At 36.8% G+C, this 12,235-nt stretch overlaps 3 protein-coding genes across 5 annotated transcripts; 2 read left to right on the top strand and 1 right to left on the bottom strand.

The window, feature by feature from the left end:
• Positions 1-204: 204 nt before the first annotated feature.
• Positions 205-1,618, top strand: LOC131167021 (glucan endo-1,3-beta-glucosidase 2). Its single transcript, XM_058125747.1, has one exon. It carries the CDS (start codon positions 318-320, stop codon positions 1,461-1,463), a length of 1,146 nt encoding a protein of 381 aa, XP_057981730.1. The 5' UTR covers positions 205-317; the 3' UTR covers positions 1,464-1,618.
• Positions 1,619-3,959: 2,341 nt separating this feature from the next.
• Positions 3,960-6,724, top strand: LOC131167018 (L10-interacting MYB domain-containing protein). The gene is made up of 3 exons (XM_058125745.1): positions 3,960-4,338; positions 5,603-5,948; positions 6,021-6,724. The coding sequence occupies exons 2-3, from the start codon at positions 5,607-5,609 to the stop codon at positions 6,471-6,473; spliced, it is 795 nt and encodes a 264-aa protein (XP_057981728.1). The 5' UTR covers positions 3,960-4,338; positions 5,603-5,606; the 3' UTR covers positions 6,474-6,724.
• Positions 6,725-7,773: 1,049 nt separating this feature from the next.
• Positions 7,774-11,645, bottom strand: LOC131167017 (uncharacterized protein At2g39920). Of its 3 annotated transcripts, none has more exons than XM_058125742.1 (5): positions 11,396-11,645; positions 10,712-10,827; positions 9,458-9,899; positions 8,953-9,153; positions 7,774-8,194 (listed from the first exon to the last, which is right to left on the bottom strand). In XM_058125742.1, the coding sequence occupies exons 2-5, from the start codon at positions 10,779-10,781 to the stop codon at positions 7,978-7,980; spliced, it is 930 nt and encodes a 309-aa protein (XP_057981725.1). In that variant the 5' UTR covers positions 10,782-10,827; positions 11,396-11,645; the 3' UTR covers positions 7,774-7,977. The 3 variants fall into 3 exon arrangements, with proteins under 3 accessions (XP_057981725.1, XP_057981726.1, XP_057981727.1); XM_058125743.1 differs by having other exon boundaries at positions 11,498-11,614; XM_058125744.1 differs by having other exon boundaries at positions 9,458-9,896; positions 11,396-11,604.
• Between the last annotated feature and the right edge of the window lie 590 nt (positions 11,646-12,235).

Raw genomic sequence — 12,235 nt, 5'->3', positions numbered from 1 at the left:
CATCGGCATTTTTCCGGACGCTCATATGTCAATTTAGCTTGATTTTTTCTCATTGACCAAACACTCCAGGATAAGCTTGATTTTTAATGGACGTCGGGCTCACACTCTGGCCTTACCGTGTTACTGCTCTAACCGCCCAAATAACCGTATCAACTGTCACCACCCCTTTTCAGTCCCAACTAAATTAAGCAGACTGCGCAGTGCCCGACACTCTTTTCTCGCCAGTCGCCATAACCATTTTCCATCTTCTCTTCCTCTCCCCTCTCAAATCTCAGAAAACAAGATCACTCCCTTAAACCCACCAAGAACCACCCACCATGTCTTTCTCCCTCACGAAAGCCAGTACCCTTTTCCTCTCCTCCCTCCTCACTCTCTTCTCTCTCTCCCCACTCCCCGGCGCTACCTCTCTACCTGTCGTCGGCGTCACCTTCTCCCCCAGAACCCCCCATCATCCGCCGCCGGAACACGTCGCCTTCGCCGTCGACTCCCTCGGAATAGACTCCGTCCGACTGCCGGAACCCGACCCGTTAACTGTCCGCGCTTTCGCCTACTCCAACACCTCCCTCCTCCTCAGCGTCCCCAACTACCTCATTCCTTCCATCGCTGCCAACCGCTCCGCCGCCCTCCGCTGGCTCTACCGCCACGTGGTCCCTTTCTACCCCCGGGCCCACATATGCACCATCTCCGTCGGCAACAACATCCTTGACAACTCCTCCGACCTCGCCGACCTCCTCCTCCCCGCCATCCGCAACATCCACCTCGGCCTCCGCGATATCGGCATCCGCACCATCTCCGTCTCCAGCACATTCTCCTTCATCAATATCATGACGACGTCGTTCCCTCCCTCCGCCGCCGAGTTCCAGGAGCCAGCCGCCGAGATCCTCATCAAACCCCTCCTGCAGTTCTTGGAGGACACCAATTCCTCCTTCTTGATCAATCTTTACCCCTACAACGTCTACAGGCTCCACTCCGAGATCCCCATCGGTTACGCCCTGTTTCAGGAGAACCCCTTCAACTTCAGAGACGACCTGCTCACCGGAGTCCGGTACCGGAACTTGTTCGACATGATGGTGGACTCGGTGATAAGCGCGATGGCGGTGGCGGGGCACGAGAACATTCCGGTGGTGGTGACGGAGACGGGGTGGCCGAGCTCCGGCGAGGATGGTGAGGTGGACGCGAACTGGGTTTACGCGGAGCTGTACGTGAAGGGGCTGGTGAGGCACCTGAGGTCGGGGCTGGGGACGCCGCTGAGGAAGGAAGGGCTTGCGGCGACGTACATATACGAGCTGTTGGACAGAGAGGTGAAGCAGGGGTCATCGGAAGCGGGAGCGGGGCGTCAATGGGGGATTCTGTTTCCCAACATGACCAAGAAGTACAGCATCCAGTTCTCTCGCTCCGACAGAATCGGCGTGCTTTTGAATATGGGGTGGTGTTCTTTGTTGGCCGTCGCCGTCTTGATTTGATTCTTTGTGTTTGGCTGCTTAATCTGGAGAAACCCCTGTATAAATTTCTCCCTAGTCTGGCGATAACGTGCGTTTATGGATGTTTTTGGTGATTGGGATTTGGGGGAAATGTGCTCTGCCTGCTTCGTTATGAACATGGAAAGCTTCTTCTTCAATTTTTTGGGTCTTTCTTTCTTGAAAAATGGTGCTATACACAGCGGGCGTTCTGAGTTTTGACGACGCAGATTTTGCAGAGCAGAAATGTAGTAATGCTGCGCAGGAGAATTTTGAGCAGCTAAATTCCTTTTTTCTTTGAACTTTGTTGAAGGCTCTCTGAAATGCTCTGATAATGATTTTTCAAATGGTTTTTCTTTCTCGCATGATAACTTACCTCATTGTTTCATTCTCTTTATTGGAATTTCTCTTTTATCGAGTTTGAATTGCATGGCAAGAGATAACACATTTTCTTAATTCTCATTACTTTTTCCATCCTTGGGATTCAAACTTAAGATGTCAAACATGAATTATTCAAGTTTCAAGCATGTGTGTTGAGAAAATGGTGTTGAATTATTTTTAGTAATGCAAGATTTGGCGATGAGTTATGTTAGTCTACCACTTCATCTAAAAATTTAAAGTTGTTAGAATGTGGGGGTAATAATGTATATTAAGTTTTAACAAGTTAAAATCTCTATTAATAATAATGTGTGGGGGTAAACAAAGCTGCGTGCTTGGCAAAAAAATTCTAGCACTTAGTTTACTTCGTTTTTCCTTTTTCAAGAAGTTTTTTTTTTTTTTTTTGAAAAATGAATTTTTTTGAATTATTTCTTAGGAAACGTTCTAATAGTTAAAACTTGTGATTTTTATATTGAAATTGTAAGTTTTGATTCTTATGAAAAATGGAAAATATATATATATATATATATATGCAATGGGAGATGAGTTATCTTTTACTCTGTAATTGAGGCTTCCAAAAAAAATTTCTTGACCTAATGGTAGTGATTCTTAGTGGTTATTTTAATAGATGATTGGAGTTGTTTTTGTTGGATTCACTATAGTTTTTGTGAAGACAGAAAAAACTTTTAAAGTAATTGAAAAGCCAAAAGGAAAAGCATACCCAAATCAAGATGAAAGATGATAGGAAACGGGAGCTAAGTTGTGTAAGAGAAAACCCTTTGAAGATGAAGGAGATTGCATTTGTGCGCGCGTGTGTGAATCAGCAATAATAATATACTAGTATATTTTGTTTAAGTTTGAGCATAATCTACTCAATACATTTTTAAATAAGTTATGCGACATTATTTTAAGCATTGTGATAATAGAAAGAAAAATAAGAATAAAATATTGTTGGTGCTTCAAATGTTTTGAAGAAGGAGACAATTAAACTTGATTTGGAAGATTTCTTGGAATTTTGATTCGTAGGGAACAAAACCCATCTTTTAGTACCATTTTAAGCGGTAAACTTTTTGCATTTTAGGATTTGGCGTACTATCACTCAAAATTTGGACAGGAGCTTATATTACATACCATTAGCATTTTTTTTTCTTACATGGTGTAAATAATTGTAAGAAACTTTTTATGTTTGCATATATACCACCACTCCTAATTGTATAACTTCATGTTGGGCCTCAAGATCACTCATTGAACAAAAAGACAAGGATTTTGTTGCATTTGTTTTACTAAAACAACACTATATACAATAAACCATTTTCACATACCAAAAAATTGTTGGTGCAATATCTCTAAGGTTGGCATGCATGGTTTTGGACTCATGTGGGCATTGAATGAAGGACATGCCCTTCTTTTGAACTTAAATTATGTTTGTTCCATATAAATATAATGAAATTAAATTATAATTCTTCAAAAAATAATAAAAAGTGCTTAGAATTTTTTGTTAAATAAAAATAGTGAAACATAAGTTAATCCCTATATTATAAATCGAAATCTATTTTAGTTCCTATACTTTTAGTTAGTACAATTCAGAATTTTTACTTGTTATTTTTTTACGATTATTTTTATTATCCTAATTAAATCTAATTAAAAATATTAGTGAATTTTCCTTACATAAAATATTGTTGAATCAACATTACACATTTCATCACTAGTATTTGTTCAGAGCGTAGAGTCTTAAAAAAAAAATCTTAAGGAGTTTTATTTGTGAAATGATTATGACTTTAAGTGCATAATTAGCATAAAATGATTTAAAAATAATATATACTTTGGCTGAATAATCCATAGAGCAGAGGGGCTTTCCTAAATTTCTACCCTCCAATTTATAATTACTAAATTATTTTAGATGGGTACTTAATTAAATAAAATTAATAAATACAAATCCTTTATTGTATTTATCAAAATTGTTGGGACTAAAATAGAACTATTAGGACTAACATATCATTTTACTCAAAAAAAAAAAAAAAGAAGAAGAGCAAAGCTTGTACTTTTTTTTAAAAAAAAAATTGAAAATAAAATATAGACCTTTTTTCTTGTTGTTCCAAACAAAAATGACGTCGTTTTAGGGTAAATAAAAATGGAGCCGAGTTCTTACAATCTGAACCTTCTCTGGCCATTAGGTTTACCACTTTGCCCGATCCGTATGAAATTTGTTCCCGTGTGGGGTTCCCGAAGTGCTGCTCTGTGGAATCCCAATTCCCAGAGATATATCTGTTTCGATCATTAGCTATCTATAATTCGTGAATTATGGTGTTGGATCTTTAGCTATCTATCACCCGTCCTTGATTCTTTTCTTCCAAATTTTCAATCATACGGAAGTTTGTGCTGACATTTTCTTTCGAGGAGACGATTTCTCTCCAATTTAATTCTTTGGCTGCATTTTTCAAGGAGGCCTTTGATAATTGTAATCAGAAGGATTTAATCCCGCATATATCTTGCGATTTTCCGGGTAAGTTCAATACAACTTTCATTCTCCTTTTATGTATTTTTCTTAAATTCCTATTATGATTATCCCTTGTCTGGCGTGCTGTGTATGTTGTGCCGTGCTTCACCTTTTCATATCGCGGTTGGAGAATTAACAAGATGGAATTAGAATTCGTCTGGGTTTGTTCAATTTCTTTTCTGTGATTTGGTGTTCTTGTTGTCTTTTGTCTTATGAAATTAGCAAATTAAATGATTGCATTGCTATAAATTTCATAATTTTGCTTCTTTCCTGTACACCTTTCTGTTCATTCAACTGGGTTTATGGGGTCGTTCAGAAACATCTGTTTGAGGAATGTATGGAATGCTCTTTAATCATTTGGGTATAAATTATGTATTTCGTACTTTTTATCTTTGGGGACTGCATTCTATTGCCCCGTTTGGTTGGGGGGAAATTATTATTATTATTTTTTTCTGCTAAACAGTTTTCCTACTTTCCTTTGGTAATTGGTACCATGCACAGACACAGGGGGAAAGTCAACAACTATCTCAAATTTAAGAGGTAGAAAAACAACAAATACCGAGCCATGTTTTTCAGGATTTACTTTTACTTCCATCCGCGGTTCATTGGGTTTCTAGGTATTCATCTATGAAATCATCATAGTTGTTAAATGGCTTATGGGAATACTTTTTTTTTAATATAGAAAAAACAATTTTATTAAAATAGTGAAACAGCATACAAGATTTGGAGGACAAGGAGTCCTTCCCAACCAGCTAGAAAAGCTGAAGAGGTTATGGGAATACATTTCTGTTCAGTGTTCCTAACTAATTCTATTATTCTCCTTTTCCGGACATTTGATTATCTAATTCAAGACACTGGGTTGAGATTTTGACATTCAAAGATGATATATGAAGTGTTCAATACTTAAATGTGCATTGCTGCTTAAAAATGGTGGATCGTTGTGATGGTAGAGATGCACCATGGATATTGTGATTTGTGAGGACCTAGATGCCCCGAGTGCATGTGTGCTGACCCAATATAATTGGTGTTGCATAAGCAGAGTAATCCATACAAGCTTACTGGTGCCATTTTATTCGACAGGCAAATACCACCTGGGCACCAAAGTTGTTTTTTTGGTTATCGGATGATCCTATTCCACTTTGTCAAGTGTATTCTCTCCCTCCCTCCATGTTTGCAAGGAGGCTGGATTTTTCCAATCTGATTTTCTTGTCAGAATTTCATTTATTAATTAGTTGATGGATCATATCTTCATGCCTGTTTAAATTTGCAGACAAATGGCAAGTGAACAAAGGACTTATGGGGCCTCAACTCCAAAGGTGAAAGCCAATTGGACCCCTGCGTTCCACAAAATATTTGTTGATTTATGTCTAGAGCAGACACTTAAGGGGAATAAACCTGGGACACATTTTACCAAGGAAGGGTGGAGGAATATTGCTGATACATTCTGTAAAAGATCAGGGTTGAGGTATGATAAGAAGCAACTGAAGAATCATTGGGATGTTACTAAGGAGCAATGGAAAGTCTGGTGTAAGCTTGTTGGCACTAGTAGCATGAAATGGGATCCCAACACCCAAACATTTGGCGCAAGTGAAGAGGATTGGACTAACTATTTGCAGGTATGCTATTGAACTGAAATGAGGAAGGTTTCACACAGAATTCAGATTATTAACAGCATTATTTTTTGACAGACAAACCCAGATGCTGCACAGTTTCGGTATAAGGAGCTCCAGCTCGCTGACCAACTGGAAACCATCTTTGATGGAACAGTGACTATTGGGGAAACAGAACCCCCAACTCAGCGTAGAAAGCAGAATGATGGTTCAGCCTCCTCACTTTTGCCTATAAGGGTTGCGGAAAATGCAATCCCTTATAGGAAATTTCAGCAACACTGTGATGCTGTAGAATCGAGGAGCACTGTAACAGTTCAATCTGTTCAAGGAGAACGAAACTATAGCATTGGGGAATGCATTGAATGTCTAGACGAGATTGAGGAAGTAGAACCTGGAAGCGAGCTGTACTTGTTTGCATTGGATGTCTTCCTTAAGAAGGATTATCGGGAAATTTTCCTTCAACTGAAGACTCCAGGCATAAGGGTTGCATGGCTACAATGGCGGAAATCAGCTGGTCCACCTTTGCATTAGGGTGGCTTTTGTGTTTTGGACTCGTTCAACAACTAAGGTAGCTTTGGATTTGGTCGTGTTGAAACTTTTTTGGAATGTTAGTTTAGAATTCTCAGTCTGTTGTTGCTAGGGGAATTGTACTCAATTTTTTAAATATTCAAATTTATCGTCGAGTACATTTATCTTTGTTTTGTTTGTTTGTCACTAGCATATCAAATTTGTAGAAACATCTTGGACCTGGAAAATATGTGTTCTCTTCCTCTTGCTTATCATTTTTGGTTCTTAATTCTTATTTGATTAATGTGATTGTTATTTTGGTGATCGGAAAGGAGGCAAACTTGTTTTAGAGAGGAACTTTTGGTCACTGTAAAGGTTTTGTATTAGTCATTGCAGTTTTTCTCCCTTCTTATGTAATCTCTAAATCATTACAATCTTAGTTATTACTATCAATATTGCTATAACTTTAATCCAATAATTGTATGGCAACCATGTTAGAAAAAAATTGGCAGACAAACAAAAAATTTTAAAAAAGTTTAGTGACCAATAACTTGATGATCATCCTAGTATGCCCTACTATGGACATGAAAATGACCTATTTTTACAGGGGACAACTTAGCATAACTTGAGACCATGAAGTTGGAAGAACCTATTTGGAAACTGAATATAGATTGATCAGGGAATAATCCAATAACCCTCCAGAGCAAAGCTTAGGGCAAATAATGTTTATCAAAGGTAATATATATAATATTGTCACGTGTCAATACTCACTCCACCGCAACACATGCCATTTCAGATTGGTGAAAAGAGTCCTAGAGAATCAGATCCACAACATGGTTGTATCATACTAATTTAATTATAAGAGGCCTGTCAAAAAATCCAGTCAATATTGTTCAGACAATATATTCGCATGCCAATTGCCAACACATTGAGAAATGTCTCAAAAACAATCAGATCAGCCTTCGCAAACAACTTGCATCTGGTGAACTAGTTGAGGCAATTTGCTTCTTCTGTAGAAACACTAAGCCTCGTTTGGAAGTTTAAAATATGAAAGGAATATTATATATATATATATGTGTGTGTGTGTGTGTGTGTTCACTTTTTAAAAAACAATAAATAAAACAAAATATTTAACAAATGAACAATTATTTTTTTACATATTGTTATCCTTTTCACTTTTCTCAATTTTCAGTTACATTTGAATAAATTTTCATTCTTAATTTTACTTGAGATAGACAAAATTGATTTCCAACTTATTTTCTTCTCTTTTCTTTTCCATTATAAAATCCTCAATTAAAACATTCTCAATACAAAATGCCATAAATTATACTCAATATGAATGAAGAATTTTCATTTCCATAATACATAAATTTAATAATTACAAGTGATTGTTATTAATATTGTATACACAACTATATACTTAGGCAGAGCAAACGTAGTTTGGACAAGGGCATACATAGTGTTGCCGAATAGAGTGCCAAGTGAAAAAACAGGAGAACAAATCAGGTCAGTCCCCATGGAATGTGATCTATCTCTGTTGATTTGTGCTTTCTATGAAGTGATGCTCAGAATTGTAGTAAAAAATAGGGTTTGGAAGCTTGAAAATGCGCTTTCCCAAGCATGGGCCAGTTAAAGCATCCATCTGGCTGCTAATTGTGCCTGCAATTCGGAACCCCTCTTCTTGCATTATTGCCCTCCGTCTTGAAAAATATTGAGAGCTATTCATTTGTATTTCATCATCCAATCTGCAATTAGTTGAAATCAAGTGTACATAGAAGCTAAAGCCAATATGAAACCAAATAAGGGGTAAAAAACTGCAGAGACTGTAATAATACATAGGAACTCGAGAAATGGCAGGTTTGTAATATATGCAACTATGTATACAGATTAATGGGATCCGAAAGATTCAGTACCAGGAGCAGTTTAGTGTTCAAGTTATCAAATTGGACAGGAGATTACATGATGAACAGAAGCAAGAAGCATAACCCAGAAACTGAAAAAAAAACTGCAGAATGCAGTATAGAAAGAGGTAATAGCTCGGAAGTGACGAACCTATTTCTACAAACTTTTCCTTAGATGGTGTGGAAAAACTAGGAAACACAATCCCCAAAACTTAAGAACATCTACATTTCCAATCTAAGACAATCACACAAAATGCCAACCAACACAAGATTTTTTGCAAATTTTAGAAATTTCCCATCAGTTTAAAAAACAGGAAGCAGGCTCCACTTTAGAGTATACATTTTCTGGTGACTGCAAAACCTTTGCCTTACAGCACCCTCTCTGTGTTTTATGAAGGCCTTATCTCTTTTCCAAAAACCCCACCTAGTGAAACCCAGTATCTCCAAGAAACTTAATACCTTACAAGGTATCATGTGATGTTTGGTTGTCTTCAGCATTTTAATAAAGAATACAAAAGGTACAATAATGTATCAAAATTTCTTGTCATTTTCTATTAATGAATTCAGTTGCAATGTTAAAAGAACGGGAATAGGAAGTATACCTCATAATCAAAGAGGACCAACCTCCAAAACCAGCAGATAAAAGATGCTCTATGGTGGCATTCCGGTGTTTCTCAGGCTTCCTCGATAACAAGATCAAAGGCCACCCACTTGCTTGAAGCTTCACATATAATCTCAGGATGGTAGTGCACCTCAAAATTTTTGCCTTTTCAACACAATCATCACAATCAAATTTACTGAATCTGTTCCAAGAGAAAATAATATAAGATCCAAAGGCATATTTTTTGAGATAAGAGGAGACAAATTGTAAAGGAGTAAGCAACGACATTATCTGTGAAATCACCAAACTAAGAGCAGGCAATGCATCAGACTGGGGAAGGAATAGATGCAAAGATATAATATTACCAACCGAGCAGAGCAATGAACAATTGCATGTTAAAAGAATGCCTAAAATATGCCCCATGATTAATATTTGAACATGAGAGGTGCAATATGCATTCCACAACAAAATGACAACAATTATATTAACAGGTTAAGGGAAATTACTGGTGCAACAACTGATTGTTGTAATGAAAATTTGAAGGAAGAAGATCATCTATGTCCATCAAGACCACATCTAGACCATCATCGAGTGGCATAAAACTGTTGAAGTAATCCTCAGCTAGCAACGTAGAAAAATTTAGATCTCTTAAATATTGGCCTTCTTTGATATATGGGATGGTAAGATCCTTGCAAATTGAAGGGAAATCATCTACTCCCAAGCTGTTAAGTTCGGCATGCATTGCATAGATTTTGCAATAATTGTAATCATCTCCCGAAATTTCAACAGCCCCTGCGCTCTTACTTTCACAAGATTGTAGCATAATTGTTAATGCAATTAGCAACGTTATTAATAAGACCCCAACAATTATAAGGCCACCAATGAAGATTGTTGCGGCAAATGATGTTATAAAGAACCCTGACTCTACCATATAATGGCTTCCCACTGCTGCACCCAAGTAAAAGAAAAAAATCAGATGATACAAAATCAGAGGTTAAAGATATTGCTAAAAATGTATGCCAACACTTCAAAATTATCCAGCTGAGAAAAGAAATTAAGAAATGATGTATGAACAATCCATGTAAAGAGGATGGACATTATATTTATATTAAAATTACCCAAAGAATCCAATCTGAAGATCTTCAGGGTGTGTGTTTGGATCAAGAATTTTACTTGGAAAAAGGAAAGCAAAGGAAAAAGAGGAGGAAACTCATTTTCCATTGTATTTTCTTTTTATGTTAAATACTATTGAAAATAAAAGTTTATTTTAATATGATTGAAAATATGAAAAAATTGAATATTAATGATGAGTAGAATCAAAATTTTGTTCATAAAATTTGTATATTTTTTTTATTTTCTTTTTCACTTTCCTTAATAACCAAACATGAAAATATAAATTCCTTCATATTTTTCTTTCCTTAAATGTTTTCCAAGTTCCAGACATATTCATGCTAGTATTATGCTACAAACTTGAAATGTGGAAGTTTTCTCTACCTAATCTATGATGGGACCAAAAAAGAAACAATTAGACATCAGCAATAACCCTCTGTGTTCAATTTGCCAGTATATCCAAGGCCAGAGGACCTTAAATTTTGGATCTCATGTTGATGTAGCTGCAAGGTGCTTTTTGCTTTTTAAATTTTTTTAAGCCATTCATAGACAGTTATTATGAACAATCAAATCCCATTATTCTCAACAAAGCATTAAATTGAGCTATGGCATATTACTCGGCAGCTAGCAGAGAAAAGGGCATGACATACCAGAACCTTCCCTACTGGAAAGACTTCGGGCGGAGTAACCCCGCTCCATTTCATGACCATAAGCAGACATGAGCCAAAGTCTATCAGCAAGATGAGATCTACCGTAGAAGAATCACCTGCCAACAGAAACAGTTGCATATGATATAAGCCATCCCAGTACTTGCACACACATGACGACTGGAAATAGAAATGGTTTATCACCCATTTACTTCAACTTCTGAAATTTACAAGCTGCTTCGTTTATGATTACCATCCTGACGGCTAGCCACCATCACAACTTCTCTGCCTAATACATTTACAGGCAGAAGTCCCAGTAAAGTTCCTACTTTTTTTTTTTGGTCTCTATACAGTGTAATAATAAGAGTTATCCTTCTAAACAGTTCCATCTAACCATAATAATCTAGTTTTGCAGAAAATACTCATGTAACAAATTAGATCTGTAATTAGTTCCTTTACGCCCTCACCGGGCAAGTATCCATCAAACCCAGAATTCATGCCCACACCAGTCCACATCCTCATACTATGGTCGAGAGAGAGAGAGAGAGAGAGAGAGAGAGAGAGAGAGAGAGAGATCAAATCTAAAACTTGACATATGCCCACCAAAGGGAATTCATCCATTCTTACACAAGATGATGATGATGATGCTGATGCTGATGAGAAAGAGAGAAGGAATGTGTTAGCTACCTGAGAGCAACATTGAACAGACTGATTCCTAAGCGTGGCAAATGGGCAGGCTTTAAAATTAGGAGAAACAATGCCCAAATTCCGATTTATTGCCGCCATTACCTTTGTCACTCTGCGGCTGCGTCTCCCCTTTCTTTTCGCCTCACGAAAGTTCGTTCTATGGATGATTGTGCGGAAGGACCGTCGGACTCTGAGGACTGACCCTTTTATCCCCAAGACTCCAAGAGGCAAAATGGGAATTATATCCCCAAATCACTATTTGCACCGCTGATTTCTCTAAGAAAATGGACATACTGTTAGGAAATTTAATAAAATAAAAACAAAAAGTATTAAACTTAAACACAAATAAAAATGTAAATATAAATACTATTTACAAATACGCCGAGGCACGAATATCTCGATTTCTTTAAAGAGATTCAAGCTCTCTCAGTTATTTGACTTAACTCATGAACCGGTATAATAAAACTTCTCAAGACATTTCTCCCACGAGATACACCCGAAATTCTACACAAACAGAGAGTCTAAAGTTATACTAAAAACATATTTTTTTACTTGTCAAATTCTCTAAACTTAAAGGAAAGATGATATAATAAGAATGAAAAGAAGATATTAGTGTATTATGCTAATATTTCAAGATTCTTCGTGTACTTAATAAATAAGATAAGTATAAATTAAATAGAAATAAACCTAGATTCAAGATACAATCATATAATTAATCTGATTCATTTATAAAATACATGAATGAATGAATGGCTTAATTAAATATGAATATCCAAGAACATATTCCCAAAATAAGAAATAAAATAATAATATTAAAATACATCAACACATACATTCTGC

This window comes from Malania oleifera, chromosome 10 (assembly GCF_029873635.1).
Source record: "Malania oleifera isolate guangnan ecotype guangnan chromosome 10, ASM2987363v1, whole genome shotgun sequence".
In the NCBI taxonomy this organism is placed as follows: Eukaryota; Viridiplantae; Streptophyta; class Magnoliopsida; order Santalales; family Ximeniaceae; genus Malania; species Malania oleifera.
Note: the sequence above shows the minus strand (reverse complement) of the source record. Positions and strands in the feature narration are given on the sequence as shown.

What these genes read in the sequence shown, in the direction of transcription:
- LOC131167018 (XM_058125745.1), top strand. Translation starts at nt 5,607, where the DNA reads ATGGCAAGTGAACAAAGGACTTATGGGGCCTCAACTCCAAAGGTGAAA. An exon ending in ATTGGACTAACTATTTGCAG is followed by an intron (nt 5,949 to 6,020) that starts GTATGCTATTGA and finishes ATTTTTTGACAG; the next exon opens with ACAAACCCAGATGCTGCACA.
- LOC131167021 (XM_058125747.1), top strand. Translation starts at nt 318, where the DNA reads ATGTCTTTCTCCCTCACGAAAGCCAGTACCCTTTTCCTCTCCTCCCTC.
- LOC131167017 (XM_058125742.1), bottom strand. Translation starts at nt 10,781, where the DNA reads ATGTCTGCTTATGGTCATGAAATGGAGCGGGGTTACTCCGCCCGAAGT. An exon ending in AACAATCAGTTGTTGCACCA is followed by an intron (nt 9,154 to 9,457) that starts GTAATTTCCCTT and finishes CTCTTGGAACAG; the next exon opens with ATTCAGTAAATTTGATTGTG. An exon ending in TGGTCCTCTTTGATTATGAG is followed by an intron (nt 8,195 to 8,952) that starts GTATACTTCCTA and finishes AACTAATTGCAG; the next exon opens with ATTGGATGATGAAATACAAA.